General features: G+C 32.5%; 4 protein-coding genes across 4 annotated transcripts; 3 read left to right on the forward strand and 1 right to left on the reverse strand.

Moving 5' to 3' along the window:
• Positions 1–12,457: 12,457 nt before the first annotated feature.
• Positions 12,458–16,307, forward strand: LOC134234845 (uncharacterized). The gene is made up of 7 exons (XM_062716888.1): positions 12,458–12,576; positions 13,000–13,143; positions 13,308–13,401; positions 13,518–13,691; positions 13,834–13,931; positions 14,508–14,654; positions 15,385–16,307. Exons 1-7 carry the CDS (start codon positions 12,458–12,460, stop codon positions 15,404–15,406), a joined length of 798 nt encoding a protein of 265 aa, XP_062572872.1. The 3' UTR covers positions 15,407–16,307.
• LOC134234846 (uncharacterized) lies at positions 15,432–15,938 on the forward strand. The gene has a single exon (XM_062716889.1). It carries the CDS (start codon positions 15,432–15,434, stop codon positions 15,936–15,938), a length of 507 nt encoding a protein of 168 aa, XP_062572873.1.
• A 15-nt stretch (positions 16,308–16,322) lies between the features above and the next one.
• On the reverse strand, positions 16,323–19,240 carry LOC134234847 (uncharacterized). Its single transcript, XM_062716890.1, has 5 exons — positions 19,216–19,240; positions 18,879–19,125; positions 18,425–18,564; positions 16,973–17,168; positions 16,323–16,790 (listed from the first exon to the last, which is right to left on the reverse strand). Exons 1-4 carry the CDS (start codon positions 19,238–19,240, stop codon positions 17,119–17,121), a joined length of 462 nt encoding a protein of 153 aa, XP_062572874.1. The 3' UTR covers positions 16,323–16,790; positions 16,973–17,118.
• A 1,251-nt stretch (positions 19,241–20,491) lies between these two features.
• Positions 20,492–23,394, forward strand: LOC134234848 (uncharacterized). Its single transcript, XM_062716892.1, has 3 exons — positions 20,492–20,598; positions 20,743–21,612; positions 23,310–23,394. Exons 1-2 carry the CDS (start codon positions 20,492–20,494, stop codon positions 21,596–21,598), a joined length of 963 nt encoding a protein of 320 aa, XP_062572876.1. The 3' UTR covers positions 21,599–21,612; positions 23,310–23,394.
• The last annotated feature ends 1,152 nt before the right edge of the window (positions 23,395–24,546 follow it).

Here is a 24,546-nt window from a genome sequence, read left to right on the forward strand (position 1 = left end):
TATAATCTGATACAAACAAAATTTCATTAAAGAAAAGTTGAAATTTTCGATTTTTTTGATCACTTCCTGTGACGACCGGAAGTGACGGCAGACAATCTTACCCCGACTGGTTTTGCCTACTTATCAAAATCTATTACTCATATAAGTTTGGTGTCTTTATCTCTTACCGTTTCTGAGATATGACTCGGACAAAACTTTTTTGAAAAAAGCGGAAATTGGACATATCTGACGACCGGAAGTGACTTTTGAAAAACTGAAAACTGCATCTGAAAGATATTTTTACTCTTCATCATCCCTGAAAATTTCATGAGAATCCGTCCAGTCATCTCTGAGAAATCGTCGAAAACAAAAAGGGAAAAAAAATAATAATAAAAAGAAAAAGAAACAGTAGAATCACTATAAGGTCTTCCGTCTGAAACGGAAGACCTTAATAAAAAGAAAAAACACTAGAATCACTATAAGGTCTTCCGTGAAGACGGAAGACCTTAATAAGAAACAGAGTAAAAACAATATGTTCCCCAACTTCGTTTGGGGAACATAATAAACGGTTTTATCAAACCGTATTTTTTCATATAGAATGGGTTCAGAATCCATTTTTTAAAACATAAAATAGATTATAGATATACTTTTCTGTCATTAAAACGGAGAATGGAGACTTGACCGATTCAAATTCAAAATTCACTTTTATTGGCTTAAATAAATCCATTTTCACTAAAAATATGCTTTACTGGAAACTTTAAAAGCAAAAGATCAACCAGTGAGTCACTGAATAAAATAAATGAATCAAATGTGTCGTAGATGCCATTTACTGAAGAAATAAATTAGAAGAAAAAAAATCACTTTCCCTTGAACTTTGCAAAATTGTGAAAAGTACAGTATCAGAGCCGGGATTGGCCTCGCCTTGTCTGCCGCCTTCTTTTTTAAAGGAGCTTCATGTGCTGTTATGTGCTGTTCTTTTCACTTACAATAAATACACAGTGTTGTGGAACTTCAAAACAACACTATACCGACCAAAAAATGTATATTTGTATTTTTAATTTTTTTAACCAAATTAATCTTAAAGACTTAATGCATCTATACATGCACAATGTCCTTCTACAAGCTGTTTGAGGTTAAAGTAAACTCTTCCTGGTATTTTAAGAGTTCTGTGAGATTATTTAAAGAGCAGTAAAATACAAATATTTTATACTTAAGGTGTTTCCATCCTGCTGTGATGTCATAGGATTTAGCAAAAAATGTTATTAATCTAAATTCATACTCATTAGAAAAAATACATTTTGCAAGAATGCTTTACAATCAGTATAATGCATATAATGGTTAAGTAATGGAATTATAAATATATATATATGTTTTCTATGTTTATTCAATTATGCAATCTTTTAAAAATGTTGCCAAAGGTAATAACTCCTTATCAGGTATCTTCATTCAGGCATTTTCTATGTTGTGCTTTTAATGTAAAATTGTTTTCCTGATATTCGAAATTCAATGATATTTGTCAGGTAATAATTACTTATGTATTTCAAGCAGTTTTCTTTAATGTTAATATTCACTAAAATTGTGCAATTTTTATGCAAACACACACTTCTGTTTAATATTGTCAAATATCTTAAGAATATGGCAACCAATACATTTTTTTTTACAGTTATTAGTTTTTGCAAACTATTTACAGTGAAAAAGAAGGTTGTTTTTCTACTTTGAACACATAATAAAGCGAGTATGGAAATACCTTAGAAATAAACAGAATTGTACTTGAATGTTTTTCAAAGCAAATTTTATTTGCAGCAAATTTATTCCAGTTTATTTTATTTGCAATATAAGAATAGGGAGAAAAAGAACAGTAATCATGCTCATAAGTTGACTGAAGCAATAAAAATCAGGAGAATCGCAAGTACGGACACAAAAGGTAGAATCAGGTGCCATAATGGAGAAGGCATTCCCTGTCGACAGATCACATCCGCCTTATGCTCCTTGTCATAATTGGGCAAACGGAAAAAAATCTGTGTGAAAATAATGGTCTAGTAATTTTCTATGAAAAATTTAAGTCAACATTCGATTTAATTATATGTTGTACGTACTTGCTGACAAGGTCATTATATTGATCCTAAAACTTGAGAATGTTGACTTTAAACGAGATTGTTGATATCGTTGTTTCATCAACTTTTTTCACTAGCTTGCCTCGTATTAGGAATTGTTTAAACTTAAAGCATGCTCTTGTGATCGAATCATCCGGGCGACATAAGCTCAATAAGCAAATGATAACAGTTTATCGCTTTATAAACGAAATGCGGAACGAAAAACGGAATGAACAGAAAATATGACTTTAGAATAAATCACTTAAAATCCACAAATTATATCAGAAACGATATATATCTAATACAATTTCTTTTCATATTTAACCCTTCATTGTTAACTGCATGTTCATTAAGTCAAATTCAGTCTTATTCAAGAAAATTCCTGACATAGACAAAGAATATTTATAGCGATTGGTAAAATTAGACAAAATATATACCTTACATGTAAAGGGTCACCCGCTTGGCGTAGTGATTAGAGCGTCTGCTCTAGAGTCACGGTGTAAGGAATTGACCCTTACGTTGCGGGTTCGAATCCCACAGTGGCACGTGGAGACCGGTCTCTCGGATAAGACCGTATAAACCGCGCGAGGTTCCGTGTCACAGAAGGTGCTCACTCCTCAGTGTCCGGAAATGCCGAGTATATGACAAAGTTTGCGGTTTTACATTTTCCGTAACCAAAAAATGCCCCTATCGATAATACGTGCCTGATAATAAAGTATTAAATGAAATATATGGAGATAACGAACGGTATTCAAGCTCAAAAGTCTAAAAAACAATACAAATTAAGAGCAGAGCAAACACGGACCTCTAAAACATCAGAAGTGGGATCAGGTGCCATGAAGGATTGAGCATTTAAATCAACTAAAATCAACTCAAGTCGAATATAAACTCCGTATGCAGGTGATGAAGGTACCAGGGTATATTGCTGTATAAGTAAGGGAAGTTGACGATAGAAAAGGTTCTGTCATCACGTTTATGATAGAGCTTGGTTGTTAGTTTACCATTTATGTCCTTTTCAAGTAAAATATCCAAATATGAAACAGATGTGTCAGACTCTTTGATATATTTTATCTCAAGCTCACCAGAATATATCGCATAGACATGAGAATGGAAATTAGGATTGTTAATTGACAGTACGTCGTCGATATATATAAATGTCGAGTTGAAGGCCACGGCAAATGTTTTCTTCTTTTCAGGCATAAGATTTTGCAAAAAAACTGCTTCATAGGAATACAAAAATAGGTCTGCTTATAAGGGGGCGCAGTTGGTACCCATGGGAATTCCAAAAGATTGTTGAAAGACCTGGAAGAATAACCTTTTGTCAAAATGAATAAGAAACAAATTATAAAAAGCTATTTCAGTTCTTGAAAAGTCGACCTTGAAAAGAAAATACATACCCGTTGCTAAGGGATATATTTTTAAATATTTTTCAGGAATTAAGAATCAAAGTTTATAAATATTCTTGTCTTTTGGGGAAACCTTAATCGTCCTCTAGTCAATTTTTATTTGATTTTATTTTATGATTTCAAAGTTATTGATGATATTTTCAAGAAAAACCTAGCCGTCTTCTAGTCATTTTATTATCTAATTTTACAATATAATTGCAAGTTATTGATGATATTTTCCACTAATCATTAATCCGCTGATTAGGAAAACACGTTTGTTATTAACAATCATAATTGCCCTTTTATGCTTCTTTTGAAATAAATTTTGCTAGCTGTTCAGGAAGTAAAGCGTAGAACTACACACTTTCACAATTTAGCATTTTCAGTTCTCATTCAGTCCTCTGTGAGTTCTATTTATATCTTTCAAAGTATTATCCCAATAAAATGTATTTTGATTTGCAATCAATCAATAAAGGCATGTAAACTTAACTGATATTTTCATAAATATATACATGTATTAAGTTATTTGGAGATAGAGTCTAATATTAAAAATATTCATAAAAATAAAAAGTACTCACCCTTATGTAAAGTCAACGACTACTACGTCACGGTTTTCCTACTAATATACTTTATAGAGCTATGATATGCTCTTTAATTACCATGAATTGTACTGGAGTCTGTGTGACCGACATTAAGGAGATGTCAATCAGGACGTTTCTTTAAGGACAATTCATTTCTTCACTTTACAGATTGTATAACCAGTATATGCACCCTCATGCTCCGTTTAAAAGATAAAAAGAGTGCTTAAAAGGAAGGGCACCTTTTTGGTTTTCATAGGGTAAAAGGAAAAGGTTAATGTTTGTCAAATAGCTGGATTATTATTAGTTCACAATTCATATGTAAGTATTGTGCATTACGTTACGTATGTGCAAGAACAGCACCGCACCTGAGACATTTATTTCAAGAATGGACTGTTAAACAATGGATAAACTAACAAGTCAGTCAGAGAGAGAGAGAGAGAGAGAGGGTGTGTGTGTGTGTGAGAGGGTGTGTGTGTGTGAGAGAGAGAGGGTGTGTGTGTCTTTAAAGGGCATGCTGCAATATTTCGATAAACTTAGAACAATTTAATTGAAGGAAATTCAACGTCCAGGATCCATCTTGAATTATAAATTACATTATAAATTGTACATTTATGTAAGGTACACACACTTAGGTACAAATCGTTGTATACGATAGTTCAAAACTCTTCACTACATATATATGTGCACTGTGATAAAAAAAACTGCTTTAGTAATTATCTGGCGAGAACTAGACCTAATTACAGTTAGGATGAGTACCAATGTTTTATATGCCTTTTTATGATTATATGGATCTACATAATCTGATTTTTAAAAAAATAATGAAGGATTTCCATCCCTAATGGGACCAAATTTTCTACCCTTAGATGTCCATCAAGTACACTCTGATATTAAATTAAAGCATTCCATAGTGGAAAAGGATTGCCCGAGAAAAATTTTCTAAACTTTCACTAACTAAGTATTAATTAATAAAGATTGCATTGAAGTCTATGGGGAAAACATTTTTGGAAAATAAAAAATCAAATAATAAGAATATCATGTTGAATATTGCGGTGGGAAAATGCATTGAAACATTATAAATAGAATGGCAATTAAAAAATAATTTTCTGCCCGGATTTTGGGGTTTTTTTTAATTATTTTTTTCAATAATTAAAAATAGAGGGAGATTACTCTTACCAAAGTTCAAGATCATAAATTAGGACACATCCCACCCTTAATGCTAATAGTAATAAATGGGATTTATATAATCAATTTCATTGAATTTGTTGCTATCAGGGGTGGAATACCTTAAAACAAGGTACAAACAAAATACTAAAATATTGTTTAAATGCATTTTTCTATGAGGCGCCATTTTGGTATTTACTGCCAAAAAGTGATATCACTCATTCGAATAGGTGATATCACTATTTAATTGGTGATATCACCTATTCGAATAAGTAATATAAACTATTCAGATTTTGAATATGTGATATCACCTATTCGAATCAATGATATCACATATTCATAAATATGATATCACCTATTTAATTTGAATTGGTGATATCACCTATTCGAAAAGGTGATATCACTTATTCAAATAAGTGATATCACTAATTCGAATAGGTGATATCACTTATTCGAATAAGTGATATCACCTATTTAAATTGAAAAGGTGATATCACTTTTTCGAATAGGTGATGTCACCACATCATTTTGAATAGATGATATCACTTATTCGAATAGGTGATATCACCTTTTCAAATTATTTATGAAATAACAACAGCTCTCAAGACAATAGGTCCCTAAATCTTATTTACTTTTACTTTCGTTTTATAACTCATCATTCTAGGAGACAATTGATTACAGTTTTGCATTTAATTTTATCAACCGCAATAGAAGATGTAGTTTTTTTTGCTCACAATTAATTTATTTCACTAATCTATCATGTAAACTAAAAGAAAAATTGGAAAGACACATGAAAACTGGGTAGTTCGAATTTTCTTGGTTCCAGTGGTAATATATATATTCATTGAAATTCAAATAGGTGATATCACCTATTCAAGTTGGTTATATCACCAATTCAATTGAATAGGTGATATCACTTATTCGAAAAGGTGATATTACTTATTCAGCAGGAATAGGTAATATCACTTATTCGAATAGGTGATATCACCCATTAGAAATAAATAGATGATATCACCAATGCAAATAGGTGATATCACCTATTCGAATAAGTGACATCACCTATTCAAATAAGTGATATCACTTTTTGCCAGTAAATACCAAAACGGCGCCTCATTATTTTCAGATGCAATTATCATCATTTTCTAATTAAAGGTAAAGTCTTTAATGGTTGATTATTTTTTTTAAAATATGCTAGAAAGGATTTCATTTGTTCAAAAAAATGTAAACTGAAAAGCTTTTCATTGGAAGACGTTTCAAGAGATCCATGTTGTTAAGGTGATGAATGGACTGATGATAGTTTACGCCTTATTCGAGAATTCTTGACGCATATTTAAACCATGTTGCTTACAAAATAATATTCTTATCTTCTTTTGATATTTTAAGCCATATATTTGAAAAGAAAATAATTCAAAACAAATATTTTAAAAAAGCCCGAAAGTACAAAAATGTATCAGTTAATAGCATTTTCGGGTATTATGTAACGGAATAAAAATGAAAAGAGTGCCACTAACAATTTGAGATAATATAAGATAAAATAGAATCAGATAAATATGAAATAAATTATAGTTAATTACAAGTTGCTACGTTTTCTTTTTGGAAAGAAAACAACATTCATAATTGTTTTTTCCCCCACAAAATTGGATTGAAATCATATCCCTAGCAATTTAAAGGGATTTTTTTAGCTTGCATTGTTTGGAACCTATATCTATATCCGAATATCTTGTCTTTATTTTGGTCAAAAATGACCCTACAGTCATAAGATAAATCTAAATTTTAAAAAAATTTCTTTTTTTTATGCGTATTTATTTCTTATATAATGAAATATTGATTCAAAATTTAATTTTGTTGCCTCATAGATAAAAAAAAAATGTCAAAATTCATGTTTTGTTTGAATCAAATATTTGGATAAATCACTTTCTATATTTTTTCTTTTCACCTTTAGAACAAAAACTTACATAAAATTTACATTTTTCAACCGATTTATAGTTAAGAGTGGAATCAGATACTTTATTTAAACATTGGATTTTCAAGATGTATGTTGAAGAACGCTGTATTAATTCTTATCATGAACTATAGTCTATACGATGACTGTAGACCTTCTTTTGTATACTATGTAAAACGATATTAAAGCACTCATTTCATACAATGACATTATATAGGTCATAATAATCTAACCTCAGTTCATTGACCTCATAGGGCGAAAGACATTCGTTTTTATCTCATTCAAAAACGATTTATGCTGTGTGAACTGTTTAATAACGAGGTGTAATGATTTCACTTTGGTAACGTGACCTAGGCATAATTCGTGATTGTAACGAACAAGAACATTCTCTTCATCAAACGATTTGAGATAACGAACAGTAATCAAGCTTTTAAGTAAAAAAAACAGAATAGGAGCAGAGCAACATGGACCTCCAAAACGTCAGAGGTGGAGTCTGGTCCCATGGAGGAGTGAGCATCCCCTGCCTACCGGTCACACCCGCCGTGTGCTCCTTGTATTGATCGGAAAATATAGCGTACACTTTACATTGTGTCTCAGTTTCAATTCTGCAACGACCTACATACATTTTTTGCATACATTTTTTTTTACTATTTCTTTCATCTTATAAATAGTCCAAAAACATTTCCAAAATTTAAATAAAAGCAAATTCATATTTTAAAATTTTACTTCTATTTTTTCTGTCTTTATAACTTTAAAAGCACAAATGAATGAACCGTATAATGTATTTATATGCACAATCATTGAAATTAACTTTCTTTTAATTCTGCTTCAATAATGTGTTATAAAATTTTTGTAAGAATTTTCCAGCATTTTATTTCTAAAGACTTACAGGTATTGAAGTATTTTTCTGGTATGTGGGTTTTCCTTGATGTATTTTGAGTTATATTTAGCTAAAATTTGCATTTGTTCTGCATCATTGATTTTTTGACGAAATGATGAAATGTTCAATTTCAAATGGGAACCGGATTAAACATGCCAGAAATGGAATGATTTTGCACTGTAATGCATCACTATCAGAAAGCACTAGAAAACGAGCAATACTTTTTATTCTATGAATCGGATCTATTTAATTGATACAAGGTCTAGGATTGAATTTTATATAAACCACTAAAAATGACCAACTGTAAGAATAATTTTTGAATACGAAAAATAATTATATACACAGTTTCTGTTGAACAAAAAATGAATACACATAAAATTATATTTAAGCATGGTTTGAACATCTTACTATACAGCAAGTTTCTGACAAGTCTTAATGTCAATGATCCAAGATCAAATAGGTCGTAAGGGGAATAAATAAACTAAGGTTCAACATTTCTCGCATTTAGTTTGGAAAGTTATAATTATCGACATTGATTTTTTTTTTCGATCAAAAAAAAAGTCGAAATTTTCATTAAAAAATGGTTTATACATTTTTTAATCAATTTAAATTCAAATTCAGAAAAAAATTTGCCATGTTTTATATTTAAGTGTTAGAACAGTGACGCATTCATTTTATAAAAACAAATCAGACAAAGAAGGTTTCTGCAAGTATTTTTTTGAAATAAAAATCATAATCAAATAAAGATAAAAAAAAAAACAACAACGAATGATTGAAAATTAAATAATTCGTCAAAATGAATAAGATATACATTATGTAAAGCTATTTCAGTTCTTGAAAAATTAAATTTGAAAAGAAAAAAATACATACCGCAGTTGAGGTATATATTTTTGAAGTTTCAGGAATTAAGAGTAAATTATATAAATGTTTTTTTTTCTTTCTGGGGAAAAACTCTTTTCGAATCAATTTATGTTAAATTTCAAGTGTTTGATGAGATTTCCCATTTATCATCAATACGCTGATTAGGAAAAGCCGTTGGTAATTACATTTTAAACATTCATAATCGCCCTTTTATGCTAATTCGAAATAAATCTTGCTATAGCTGTTCAGGAACTACAATGCAGATTTTCGTTTCTTCTGTGAGTAATATATATATGGTTTGACAAATTTTCCAAATAAAATCAATTTTGATTGACAATCAATCATTAAAGGCATGTAAATAAATTGAAAACTTCATAAATATGAATTAACTTATTTAGAAAGTCTCAAAGTGGATTTTTTTGTTTCTCTTTTATTGATTTTTGTTGTTTGTAAATTTTCAAAATTATTCATAAAAAATACTTACCCTATTTGTTAAGCCAACGTATACTTCATCACTGTATGTCTACTTTTATACTTTGTAGAACTATAATGTGCTCTATACAATGCATTGTACTGGAGTCTGCGTGACCGACATTTAGGATATGTCAATCACGACGTTGAAGAGTGTTTCTTCTCTATACTAATTGTATAACCAGTATTTGCACTCTCACGCGCTCCACTTAAAACATAAATCGGGTGCTTTAAACTTATGGTACCTTGTTAGTTTTTACAAAGTTGAAAGGAAAGGTTAATTATTGTGAAAACTGGATTGCTATATTAGTTTAAAAATTATATATAAGTATTGGACGTTGCATATATCTGCAAGAACAGCAATGCATCTGAGACAACTTGTCTAATTTCAAGATCGGACTATTAACCCCTGGATTGAATTTAAACAAGAGGCCCATGGGCCACATCGCTCAACTGAGTAACTTTGGAGGGTTGGGAGTTCCTCTTAGTGTTTTTAAGGGACATACAGACTGCAATACTGTAATATTTCGTTAAACATAGAACAATTTTAACGTCAATAATTCATCTTGGAATATGATGCTTACCATTAAACATAAAGGGTATATATACTTAGGTTGTATAATACTTAGAAACTCTACACTGCTTACTCACTTTGATAAAGAACTTCTCAACGAAGAATTATCTGGCGGGAACTGATTCTTACGATAAGACTGAGCATCGGTGTTTTATATTCCTTACTATGATTTTATTGATTAGCATATTAAAATGATTTAACAAACTTCTCAAAAACCAAAGAATTAATTAGGCCTTTCAACTGCCGCTAGGGTTCGATGAAAAAAAAACGATAACTCATTAACAAAAATTGTTTAGAGTAGGTCCGAAGTATCAAATGGTTTTTAATCAAGTCAGTTTTTAGTGTTTCCCAAGTGTTTCTTTGCTGTCAGTAGAAATCAATGGTTTTAAAATCTAGCAAAAATTTTAAACTTATTTATTATACAGTTACGGACACTGTTTTATATTAAATAAAAGTGATATTTTTCATTAAAATATAAAGTTAAATATACCCCCTTCTAATTGTTGTACTTAGTCTTTCTTCTTTGTGCTTAGTAACACAAATAAGATAATTAACTGTTGCATTTACTTGTAGAAATATATATGTTTATAAAGGAAGTATAAAAATGCACACACAAAGAACATGACATTATATTGTCAACTTCAGAACAATCGTAAAAAAGAGAGTTAAAAATCCTGAATATAGTCCGTTTCTCATTCATTTGATCCAGTTATTTCAGGCAGAGTGAAGAAATTTTCCTTCTTTTGGTCTACACTTTTGTGTACAAAACAATGCCAACTGAAGCAGTCTATATATCATTCCTATAAATGATAACTCATAAATCAGCACTAAGTTGGTCAATTTTCACACTTGAGTTGCCTGTCCTTAAAACACAAAATCATACATATCAATTATTAATAAACAAAATTTTTAATGATTTAATTAAAAGTGTGCACAAGTTATAATCTTTTTTGTTGTTGATAATTTAATGTACCTAAAAATCTAACTATAAAATGTTTTAACCATATGTGCAACTTTAATAATTAGTTGAAATAAAAAAAAATACATCAGAATAATTTAATGTTGTATTCTAGCCCTTCATTGGTTAATATCAAAAAGGAACGCAAATTATTTCTGCATAAAATGGTTTCGTATGGGAACATCCCCTCGACAACCATCTTAATCATGTGTATCCATGCAATCCTCTCATTTCCAGTCCTTGGGATTCAAGGAAAATTCCTGATTTATTAAATTTACTTTTAACCTTAAACAATTGTTCGATCTCACTTACATCACTTACAAGCTTACATATGTCCACACGTAAGCTTCATAAACGTCATAAAAATTCTTACAAAGATACATAGCTGGTTCCAGTAAATGTTCAACCATTCCCTTTCTTTACACACCATTAAGATATTAATAGTAGTGAAGGAGAACGTCAAGAGTAGTGAGCAACAATATATATATTTGAGAAGAGGTGAAATTAAGATTTGGATAGTTAAAAATTCCAAGAAACTTTTGGAAAATTTGAAATCACAATATTTTACCAAATTCAACAGCATACGACTTTTCAACTTTACTCACAACCATTCCCCACCATAAATAAGATTCCATGATTTTTATTTCAATGACATCTGTTTTTTAAATGGAACTCGGAAATTTACTTACCATGTCATTGGTCATTTGCAAAATTATTTTATTAAAAAACATGCTGATTGTTCACAGATGTTCCCTTAAGTTGACATCAAAAAGACGCTTGAGTATGGCATGTCAAACGTTGCAATATTCGATAATCTTGTGATGTATATTCAAAATCTTGTGATGTATGTTCGAAATCTTGTGATGTATATTCAAAATCTTGTGATGTATGTTCGAAATCTTGTGATGTATATTCAAAATCTTGTGATGTATATTCAAAATCTTGTGATGTATGTTCGAAATCTTGTGATGTATATTCAAAATCTTGTGATGTATGTTCAAAATCTTGTGATGTATATTCAATATCTTGTGATGTATATTCTAAAACTTGTGATATATATTCTATAATCTTGTGATGTATATTCGAAATCTTGTGATGTATATTCTATAATCTTGTGATGTATATTCAATATCTTGTGATGTATGTTCAAAATCTTGTGATGTATATTCAATATCTTGTGATGTATATTCGAAATCTTGTGATGTATATTCTATAATCTTGTGATGTATGTTCAATATCTTGTGATGTATGTTCAAAATCTTGTGATGTATATTCAATATCTTGTGATGTATATTCGAAATCTTGTGATGTATATTCTATAATCTTGTGATGTATGTTCGAAATCTTGTGATGTATATTCGAAATCTTGTTATGTATATTCTATAATCTTGTGATGTATATTCGAAATCTTGTGATGTATGTTCGATAATCTTGTGATGTATATTCGAAATCTTGTGATGTGTGTTCTACAATTCAGTGATGCGTGCAATAAAATTGCATGACGCAACAGAAAAGTAAGGACAATTTTCATTGGTTAGAAATAACGAAAGTAGCTGAAGCGTCGGGAAAACCATGCAGGTGAGGAAAAACACAATCATCAGTTTGTTTATTGCAGCACTTATTACGAGATGCACGAGTGTTGTTCCTGGTGACATGATGGAGATATTTCGGCCTGCTAAGGAAAAAACTCAGTAAACGTAGATATATTGACAAAATTTGTAGGTACTTGTAACGATATGTCACGATGCTGCATTGTCAGATACAGTATTTAGCTATATACATGCATGCTAAAAAGTTAAATCTCGTAGTAATCAATATAGCAGAAGAATAATGAAGAGTACATACTACAAAAACTGTGCAATTTGTAGCAAGATTAATTTTTGTTTAACAGCTGTTTTTATTACATTTTATTTCGTATTATTACTACCAAATACTGCTACCGTTTGTTAATGTTATGCACATGGTTATCTTGTACTTGCAAGTAAATGAAACATTTAAAAAAAAAATAATGAAAAAACAAGTCATTTAGGCTATTTGATAATAACATGCTAAATGAACAGGGTTTGCTTTTTAATTCTCCTTCACTCAGTCTTTGTATAATGTATATTTTTTAGACGAGCTGATCGCCAACCAGGAGATCAGAATGATCACATCTGCTCCTGCCACTTTAAGGATGGTAAGAAGGAGGGGGACCCTGCATATTTTGCATGGAATGAAGGAAAGGCCATGGATTTCTCTGATCCTGAATGTACAAAAAGGTGAAATTATTTTTCAAAATGTGACCGACATCTTGTTTTTGGATGGTGGGTGGGTGGAGTTTAATTGAGAATATTTTACTAAAAAACTTTAAAAGGGTACATGTATAAACAGAGTAGCTTACAACTGAATAAAAAAATAATTCAAGTTTAATTATTTTACAAAGGAGGAAAAAACTCAAAAGTGAGGAGTCCCTGTCATCTTCACAGATGGACCAGTTGCAGATTCCACAAGCACCAAAATGTCAATATCAAGAAAAAGTAAAGCTCATTTAAAACACCAATGATGACAAATGACCAACACTGAAACATTTTCAATAATTTTTAATAATATATAAAGTTCTTTTAACTGTACATGATTTACAATATATTTTCAGTTGATATCAGAGCACAACTACTCAGCATCCTGCACATTTAACTGTACTCAAGAAATGCAGCGCCTCTCAACAGAAATACAACTGGAAAAGGAATTGCTTGCCCTAAAAATAGAGTCTAGTAAAAGGAAGCCAATATCAATCCACGATATTAAATACATGTACAACGAAGAGAAGGTACATTTAAAGGAATTCCAATTGTGATTTCCTATTTCCTATCAATTTCAGTTACTGTAATAAAAACTTGTTGCCATTGAGGGATGAACATCTTAGATTGACTGTTATGTTAACATATTTTGTTATTATTTGGGAGTGTTAGGTCTCTGATCAGCAGGGGCATTTTCTCTATATAAGAAGAAAATGGAGACTCCCTACCCACCCGATGTATTTTGTCGGACAGTTTTCTGTACATTGCAGGTAAATTTTTTATTTATTAACTTTCCAGCCTCTTATTGTATAGTACATTTTGGGGTTTGAAGTCAGTTTTTGCTTTTCTTTAATTTTTAAAAAAAATTATTTAAATTCTCCTTTTCTTAGAATAAAATTCAAAAAGTAGCTTCTGATTGTAATGTATAAGACTACAGACATTGAACTTTGATTTGTTATCAAAAGGATTGATTTAAACTTGTCTAAATTAATTGTAAACAAAAATAAAAGGGGGCACCTGCTATTTCTTTAAGTGTTTTTCACTGGGGGGTGGAGAAACTTTTTTGTACATACTTGAGCAATAGGAGGGATTAGATAAGAATCAATTAGTATATCAGAGTCTTAAATAATATCCTTTGCATAAGCATAAAAAAATTCTATATCAGTCTTTTTAAAACCTTTGAATTTTGCTTAATTAACTACGATTTATCCAATTTTGGAGCTTTTTACCTAATTCTGGGTAGAATCCACCCTTATGAAATTATTGACTCAATTTTGACTTAATATCACTTTATTAACATTAAAGCACAAAAACAATTCATTGTACAAATATTTTATTTATTACAGTCACCAATATATCCAAATATCATCACCGGCCCAGACGTCATTCACTCCTTTGAATTGTGCTGGTAGCAGTAAGGTGTCATCATTTGAGATGGTCACAGTATCCAATACACTGAAGTCACAGGACTCAAATTTCATACATGTTCACAGGTAGGTGTATAGTCTTTGAAATTACCACAATTGACTAATTCTGGGACAGGTAAGTATGTAAGTATAGGAATGAGAGCACCAAATCCCCGGATGCACACATGGCTTTGTTTGTTATGGAACATTAAACTGAATACTGAATGGGTAGGCGTTACGCCATTGGCTGAAATCAGGTATTTAATTGTTTTCATTTTAAAGTAAAATTAATGACCTTTGAAATAAATCATGGGATGAGGGAATATTACAGAAACTATAGAAATGCCAGGGAAGATTTTAGGAGTGGGGGTTGATTTTTTATGCCGCGTGTTATTTACTGCGAATCTCTAAAAGTTGAAAATAACTGCAATTTTGACCTATAAACGCCATGGGACCATGTATTTTTTTCAGTATTTTTTGTTAGGGCTTAGAACAAAGTTTGAAATGATGCTAAAGATTTTTCTGAAATTGTCATAGTAAAGTACTGAGAGGGCCTAAGGTTTGTATGGAGTTCTATGGGAAAATAATTAGTGGTCTTTTCCCTATACAAGATGCTGTCTGATGGCGTAGTGTAGAATGTAGCGTAGAATGTTTTCCAAGTCAGCTTAAATGCAAAGGTTTGTTTTAAAATTTATCATAATGACTTGCAAAAATTTAATGCAGTTAAATTTATTGTATTCTTGAAAGATTGACTGTAACACAATTTTTTTACACAATTACAAATAATCAAATTAATTTTTTTCCAACTTTTTTTCAGGGTCTCTGCCAAAATCTTTTGAGGATTTTTCCTCTGCTAGAGCATCCATGGATGCAATTGAAACAACCCAGGACATCCCAACACATATGGATAATCAGGCCATGGCCTACAGTATGTACAAAAGTTGCCATACTTTTAAAGCAGTAACTTGCGTGCCTCCAAATGGTGCACTTACATTTTGCTCCATGCTGTACCCAGGTTCTACTTCTGATGTAGCTATTGTACGTCACAGCCAAGTTTTACGAAAGTTCAAAGCTGGAGACCTTATTTTGGTGGTCAAAGGTTTCACCATTCATGACCAGTTGCCCCAGGGTGTCTGCTTAATTATAAAAGCTCTTTTATCGACACTAGGCCAGTTTACCATTCAAGAAGCAGCACTGTGTTACAAGATTGCTAAAGCACTTATTCATGTGGAAAGAGCCAACGAGAGGATAAAGAATTACGAGATTCTCCGTCACATACCATCTACTTACAGACCAATCTCAACAAAAATATTTCAACTCTGTTCTTGTCTTGTAAACTTGCAAGCTCCACTTTTGAAAGAAATCACTTAAAGATACATGTACTTATTATAAATTTGCATTGGCGTGTGACAGTATACACTAAACAGTGAAGATATTCATACCAAAGTGCAAGGGATAAGCAAATTTTGATTTGTTATCAATGTCAATGGTTATATTTGTTAACTTTGTAGTATGTTGTAATACATTTACTTCATAAAATGAAAATCCCTTTTGTTAGCATGGATTTATTACAAGAATGTTTGGCAATTCCATTCTTCATTTGACAATATAATTTGGAAGAGGGTTTACTTATAATTTTAAATCTCTAGTTTAAAGTATATTTACCTTTAAAGCACAACTCAACAAATTCATGTTTTCAACAATTTATCTATTAAGAAAGACAAAAATGTTACATTTTCACTTTGAACATCTTCAATTCATTAATAAAATGATTCTAAATTTTGATATTCTTTTTTTATGTAGTACATAGATTTTATTAATCATCATTGCTATTTAAAATAGTCTTATAAGCCAGAAGTTTTATGATGGATTGTGACATATCATATCATACATTTATGAGACTTAGGAACATTCAACACATTTAACATGATTACCCATTTTCCATTGTTAGAAAATTCTAGAGGTACAAAACTAAGTGTCAAGAAGTTCAAACCAGAACTCAGTTTTCCATCAGTGCTGGAATGAAAATGTTAATGTAGAAATCTATCAGCTTTGGAACATTTGCTGTCCATTCAATGTCTTTTACTATTCTAATCACAATGCAGTCTACTCTTGTCCACACAATTAAGTCGCAGAATGTTTTGTTACATATGTGTAGCTGGCCTTGAATTTGATGATAGTATGGGTGACTGGTTTTCAGGCACAGGGTATCTTGTTTAAGATCTAAAAAAAAATCAAAAAACACTTAAGTTGTGTTATACCAGTACATATCCCCTCCTTTTTCAATATCTTCATACCATATTGAACAGCTGCACTTGTAAATTAATACATGTTTTGAAATCATTTACTCACCAAGATTTTTAATTTCAAAGTACTGGACAATACAGATTTTTAATGTTATTTACCTATGAAAAATCCTTCAAATTTTGTGCCCCATCTGCTAATGTTGAAGACAATGCTGTATATGGACACTTCACCTCTACAATATCAGGAATGGCGTCTTTGGCTTCTGGGGTTTGATAAAATACACTGCATGTTGGTGGTCGAACAACTAAGCCATCAGGTGAAGCTCCCAACACTCTGGATTCATGCAACCATATCCTTTTCAGAAAAAATTATAATACTACTGAATGCAAACAAACCATAATACAATTGATTTTGTAATGCAAACAAAGTCTAAGTAGAGCTTTTATAATCCTTCCACTTCAAAAAGCAAATTTTCTGGAATATGTTGGTAACTGAATATTTATGCCCCGCCATGAATATGGCCGGGGCATATAGTGTTTGTCATGTCCGTCTTCCGTCCTTCTGTCCTTCCGTCCCACTTTGTGTTTAGCTCTGTTCAAAGCTAAGTTTCAAAGAAACTATCCAAGATATTTTCATCAAACTTCATATGCTGATAGATATTGATGAGAGCTATGCAACTGCATTAACATTTTTTGACCTTGACCTGACTTTTCTTAAATAGTGTTTAGCTGTTTTAAACATACCATTCAAGATGGTGTTATCAAACTTTACATGTTGATACAAACTTGCATAGATGATGCATCTAGAGATGAACACTACCGGACATGCTTCGGATGCTGGATCTGACCTACATTTTCCAGATGAGTGACCAAATTAAAGTTTTTGGAGCAGGTCCATTCTTAAGGAACTATAAGCCCTACTTAGACCAAACTTGCTTGGATGATGCATCTAAGGATGGACACTACCAGACTTGCTTCGGATGCTGGATCTGACCTACATTTGCCAGATGAGTGACCAGGTTGAAGTTTTTGGAGCAGATTTATTCCTAAGGAACTATCAGCCCTACTTAGACCAAACTTGCATGGATGATGCATCTAGGGATGGACACTACCAGATTTGCTTCGGATGCTGGATCTGACTTACATTTTCATTCCCAAGTAACTATAAGCCCTACCTAAACCAAACTTGCATGGATGATGCAGCTAGGGATGGACACTACCAGACTTGCTTCGGATGCTGGATCTGACCTATATTTTCATTCCCAAGTAACTATAAACCCTACCTGAACCAAACTTGCGTGGATGATGCATCTAGGGATGGACACTACCAGACTTGCTTTGGATGCTGGACCTACATTTTTATTCCCAACTAACTATAAGCCCTGCCTGAACCAAACTGATCAAATTTTATACATGTACAAATTTCATGTTGCTTTACTAATATATCCTCGGCGGGGCATTCATGTCCTATGGACATACTTCTAGTTTTTTTTACAATTAGACTTCAGTAATTGATTTCTGTTTGTCACCAGGATAAGTCCTGCTATTTGTTTTGACACATTGAATGTTAACATGACAGAGGTTGAATGAATGTTATTTTGTGCTGTATACCTGACTGCTCTACAGCTGCATCAAATTCCTTTTCATACTTTCTCAAAGCATCATCTTCATGAGTGATACCCCATGCAACAGCCTTGATGGACTCCAGATTGTAAGCCGACATCAGCTGTTTCTTCAGTGACAATGTCAATCTGGAGAAGAAAATATGATTTTTGGTTATTAATCTTATATTTCCTGCATCTTTATGTACAAATATCTAGTCATTACAGTCGAACCTCATTATCTCAAACTCAATGAGACCAAGAAAAATGTTGGGAATATCCGTGGATTCAAGAATAATACATAAAGAGTTATCAAGAGTAAAATGTCCCAGTCTTTTATAAATGGTTTGGACTTCAAAATTACTGTGACATATCCATGAAATATGAGATAATGGGTTTGAGATAACAAAGTTTGACTGTAATTTTAAAAGTCTTTTTCACAAAAATTTAATAACACGTCTTACCGCCTTTGCTTAGAACTGAGAACTGCACCAAAGTTGGAAGCTGATATGCTATATTTCCTTACAATCGACCACATTGGGTTGTTTCGTTGCCAATGCAGCTCTTTTAATGGATTCAGGGATAATGCATGCTGTAACCATACCATAGGGGTATCAGAATGAACATACTCTGGTGATGTTAACAGGTCTTCAATGAGAGGTACAGGTGGACCAGGTTCACATGGCTCTGGTTCAAGAATCCAATTCAATGCTGAAAAATTTCATTACTTGTGTCATTCTCAAAAATATCATCCATAATATCCATATCACATATACCAAGTATTTATATAAGAGTCCATACATTTCATTTTAGTGAACACTGTCATGGATTTTTGTAATGTATGCATTACATATCAAATTTACAACTCACTTGCATATATTTGTTCAGAATTGTTCCTGTATATAATTTTGCACGTGGCATTCTTAGTGTGAAAATGCCGTGTAAAAATTGGTGCAAATGTACAATTAATATTTACTTAATTATTAACAAGGTTTCATAATGACAGAGTATTTAAATAATGGAAGATTGATCTGATAATTCGCAAGAATATGAAACAAAATATTTTTTTTAATGCAATTGAATAATTTATTCTTCCTTTCAGAAATGTATGCTCATGTACAAAAATGCTATCATATTTATAATATTGTCTTTCCAATTATTCAAAGGTTGTTATTAATATTTATTACATAATATGTTCAAAAATTGGGCAATATACATAGCCAACTATATTATACTCCTCATCTTTGTACATTTGTTCACAATTAAAATTAACCATCGTTCAGTAACAAAATAACAGTTTCATAATACTCGTAATATAAAAATCAAATCAAACTTAAATAACAACAATAGTGACACCAAAATCATAACTTCCTTCTTATATTTTACCAATAAACCTTCCAAGGTGCAAAAAACACTGGTCACTTTCATCAAAGGGTCGGTTTAAAGCACTTCAAATATGAAGCAAATTTTTTAACAACTGATTTATTTATATTTAATGATTGATCATTTTTAAAAAAAAAAAAAAAAAAAACAAGAGGCCCATGGGCCACATCACTCACCTGAGCACTGTGGCTAGGAAAAAGTAAAAATTGGTTTTTTATTGAAAAGTTTAAATCCAAAAGTAGTCCCTTGACCAATCATGGCTTTGCTTTTCTTGAGAAGGTTATTTTTAAAGAATTTTCCTATATATTTCTATATAAAATTTGATCATCCTTTGTGGCCCCGTCCTACCCCCGGGGAACATGATTTGAACAAACTTGAATCTACACTACCTAAGGATGCTTCCATATAAATATGATTTCTTCTCCCAATGGGGTGCCTCAGTCTCAAATGAGATGATAAGCTTACCACGTGATTCATAGATAAAGCAAACGTGATTCGTACGGCAGCAAAATTTTTACGCTCTTGGATTTTTTAGTTTTATTTGTGTTCTAGTTTAGTGTTATAGTTTTGTTTAGATAATATGTGTGAACTTTTAATTGGATTCTTTTCGTGATTACAAGGATTAACTATCTTTGGAACTTTCTTAATTGAACATTATATATATAAATTGTCTAGTGGCGACGCGCCCAAAGACATGAGCACAGACTCAGAAACAATGGCCGTCAATGGCAATGATCGTAATGCTAAAGATCTCAAAGGTGACGCACCTGAGACAGCTGTGGAATCACTAGTTGCCACAATGCAAAAACAATTATTAGAAAATCAAAAATCAATGTTGTGTCTTACACAAACTGTACAAAAGATGCAAGAACGCATGAATGGCGAACAAACAAATAAGGGGGAGAAGCGCAAGGCGCTGGATAATCCCCAGTCTGCATGAACAAGTAAAAAGCAGGCACCTGACTGTAGCAAGTCCGAGTCGGAGGCAGACAATACCAAAGACGAATTTGAGGAACTCCTGTCTGAAGTGACAGAAGAAAAAGAAAGCGATCCAGACGATCTCTTAGAAGAGCTAGCAGAATGTTTTGGTTCTGATGACAAATGCAGCGAACCAATTTATGAGAAATTGGCGAAAGTCGCAAATGAAGGCATGCGGACAAAATTAAACAATGACAAAATTAAGGAGATCGGTGAAAAGTATAGCAGACCGAAAAATGTCGCAAATCTGATAACACCAAAAGTGAACAGCGAAATCTGGGCACATCTTAACAGGAAAGTCAGAACACAGGATGTCCGACTTCAAAAAACCCAAGCACTGGTATGCAAAGCTATTGTGCCACAACTCCAACAGCTGGATATACTTCTTAAGTCAAAAAAGAAGGGGGGCGAAACAGCTCCGATTGGCGAGGTTACGAAACTAGCGATGGACAGCCTCAAATTAATGACTTTTGTATATTGCGACCTTTCATATCGGCGCAGAGAGCTGATCGTTCAGCCGGACAAAAACGAGGAGTTTAAGGCTTTGTGCTCCAATGATCATCCGGTGACTGACAACTTGTTTGGAGACGACCTCGGGAAAGTTGTTGAAGATATTGTTAAAGGCAATAAAGTAGGATCGAAGATATCCGGAACGTTTCCTAAGGATAGAAAACCTTATAACAGGAAACCTTTTGGCCATGGATACAAGTCAAATTACACTCAGTACGGAGGATCGGGAAAACAGTCCCATTTTTTAGGCCACAGATCCACTCCTCATTTCCGGAAGAAGGCCCCGAGCACTCAATACAAACAGCGGAAATAAAAACTACAAAAGAAGTGAGTAAACTTGATATGAATTTCATGAACACAAATGATAATTTCCAAGCAGGGAAAATATCCCACTGTATTGAAGCTTGGGCAGAAATAACTTCTGATGCAACAGTACTTTCAACTGTTCGAGGGTATTCCATAGAATTTGATGAATTTCCCTATCAAATGTGTTCACCAAAACCAATTCAATTTAACAATGAAGAAATGATTTTGGTAGATCAAGAAATCAAACAATTATTGCATAAGAAAATTATCGAAGAAGTGATAGATTCGGAGGAAAATGAGTTCTTATCAAATATCTTTATTAGACCAAAGAAAAATGGGAAATATCGAGTAATTCTCAATCTTAAAAATCTGAATAATTGTGTAGAATATCATCATTTCAAAATGGAGACTTTAAAAGCCGCAATAAATTTAGTGACCAAAGATTGTTTCATGGCCTCAATAGATCTACAAGATGCGTATTATTCCTGTAAGATCAATGCTAATGACAGAAAATATTTACGATTTTTGTGGAACGGACAAAAATATCAGTATACATGTTTGGCAATGGGATTAGCGTCAGCGCCCAGAATATTTACCAAATTAATGAAACCCGCATTTTCAACTCTACGGAAACAAGGTTTTTCAAATGTTGCATACATAGATGACACATTACTTATCAGTGATTCTAAGACTGAATGTGTAAAAAACGTTAAAACCACTGCTACATTGCTAGACAACCTCGGTTTAACAGTGAATATAGAAAAGTCAGTCTTTATTCCTACACAGAAAATCGAGTTTTTGGGATTTATCATCAATTCGAAAACAATGACAGTTTCTTTAACGGACGATAAGGCAAAATCTATACAAGACACTTGTAACAAAATCATTGCCTCGCAAAGTCTAACAATTCGGCAATTAGCGCAACTGATAGGAAAACTCGTGGCAAGTGAGCAAGGAGTCCAATTCGCACCTCTGTATTACAAGTCATTAGAAATAGAGAAAGATAGACTTCTAAAACAAAACGTTGGAAACTATGAAGCTCGTATTTCACTCTCGCCAGATGCCCTAATTAACCTACAATGGTGGATTAATAATGTGAATAATTATCCTCGAAAAATAATGCATGATAACCCCCTCGTTACGATAAAAACTGACAGCTCGGGGAATGGCTGGGGCGCTATCAATGAAAACAGCGGGGAGTGCATTCAGGGATTATGGGATGACCACGATAAGGAAGCTCATATAAATTTCCTGGAACTGAAAGCAGCTTATCTCGCTTTGACACGCATGTGCAAATACTTGAAAGACTGTCATGTAAAACTGTATTTAGATAACACTGTCGCTGTTACATATATTAATAAAATGGGAGGAAAAATTGAAACCCTAAATGAATTAACAAAACAATTTTGGGAATTTTGTATAAAAAGAAACATTTGGGTAACGGCATGTCATATAGCAGGTGTAGAAAATGTAGAAGCTGATTACCTTTCACGAAACTTTAATCCTGATATGGAATGGATGCTTGATCCAGAGATTTTTGACGAGATTACAAGACTATACGGGAATTGTGACATAGATTTATTTGCATCCCGATACAATAGACAAATTTCTCCATATGTGTCATATGCCCCTGATAGACATGCAATAGCGATAGATGCTTTTACAATTTCATGGAGTGAATTAAAATGTTATATTTTCTGTCCTTTCTGTATTCTCAGCAGGGTACTGCAGAAAATATTGATAGAGAGTGTGGAAGCAGTCATTGTAGCCCCGATATGGCCGACGCAACCCTGGTTTCCCAAGTTACTACAGCTGATAGCAGCGAACAGCTATTTATTACCGAACAATCAGCAACTTCTGAGGCTACCGAACAATCCAGACAAAGTACATCTGATACCCAAGATGAGACTGGGTGTTTTTCGTGTGTCCGGAAATCGCTCCAGAACCGAGGCTTATCGGAGGACACTATCGACGTACTCCTCTCCTCGTGGAGGGAATCCACAAAGAAACAATATTGGACATATCACCAAAAATGGATGTTATTTTGTCAGCAAAGAAAAATTGATATTTTTGACGCAAATGTAAATAATGTTTTGGCGTTTTTGGCAAAATTGTATAATGCAGGTTTAGGTTACAGCGGATTGAATACCGCCAGAAGTGCATTATCTTCGTTTTTACAATTAACAAACTCTGTAAATATTGGCTCACATCATTTAGTTTGTAGATTTTTGAGAGGTGTTTTTATAATGAAACCTGCTTTACCTAAATATAGTGTTACATGGAATGTAGATATTGTGTTGGATTATTTGAAATCTATAGAACCTTTAATGGATTTGACCTTGTTACATGTATCTCACAAGTTATTAATGTTACTTGCGTTATTGTCAGGACAAAGGGGTCAAACGTTGCATTTAATAGATATAAGAAATGTACATGTCGAAGACAAATTATTGAAAATTGTTATAGGTGATCTGTTGAAAACATCAAATCCTAAGTCACATATGGGCGAACTAAATTTTTCAAGCTATCCTCATGATGAAAGTTTATGTGTTGTTCGTGTTATGAAACACTATCTTCTAAGAACGAGTAACCTGAGAAATGATGTTACAAACTTATTCATTACAACGCAGAAACCCCATCGCGGGGTGTCCAGGGACACTGTTGGCAGATGGATGAAATCCGTTATGTGTGCGGCTGGAATTGACATTAACATATTCAAACCCCATAGTACTAGGGCGGCGTCCAGCAGCGCAGCGCTTGCGCGCAAACTTCCAATGTCTACCATCTTGAAGACTGTTGGATGGAAAAGTGACTGTGTTTTTAGAAAATATTATAACAAACCTATCATTGTGGATGACAATTTTAGTCAAAGAATGCTTTCCAAATATGATCAAGTTTGATTGTCACATATATATGTCATGTATGCCAGTGTTTATTTCATTTTAATAGATTTGA

The sequence above is a fragment of the Saccostrea cucullata genome, unplaced genomic scaffold (assembly GCF_032062105.1).
Source record: "Saccostrea cucullata isolate Sc308-1 unplaced genomic scaffold, CSIRO_AGI_Scuc_v1 ctg5529, whole genome shotgun sequence".
Taxonomy (NCBI): Eukaryota; Metazoa; Mollusca; class Bivalvia; order Ostreida; family Ostreidae; genus Saccostrea; species Saccostrea cuccullata.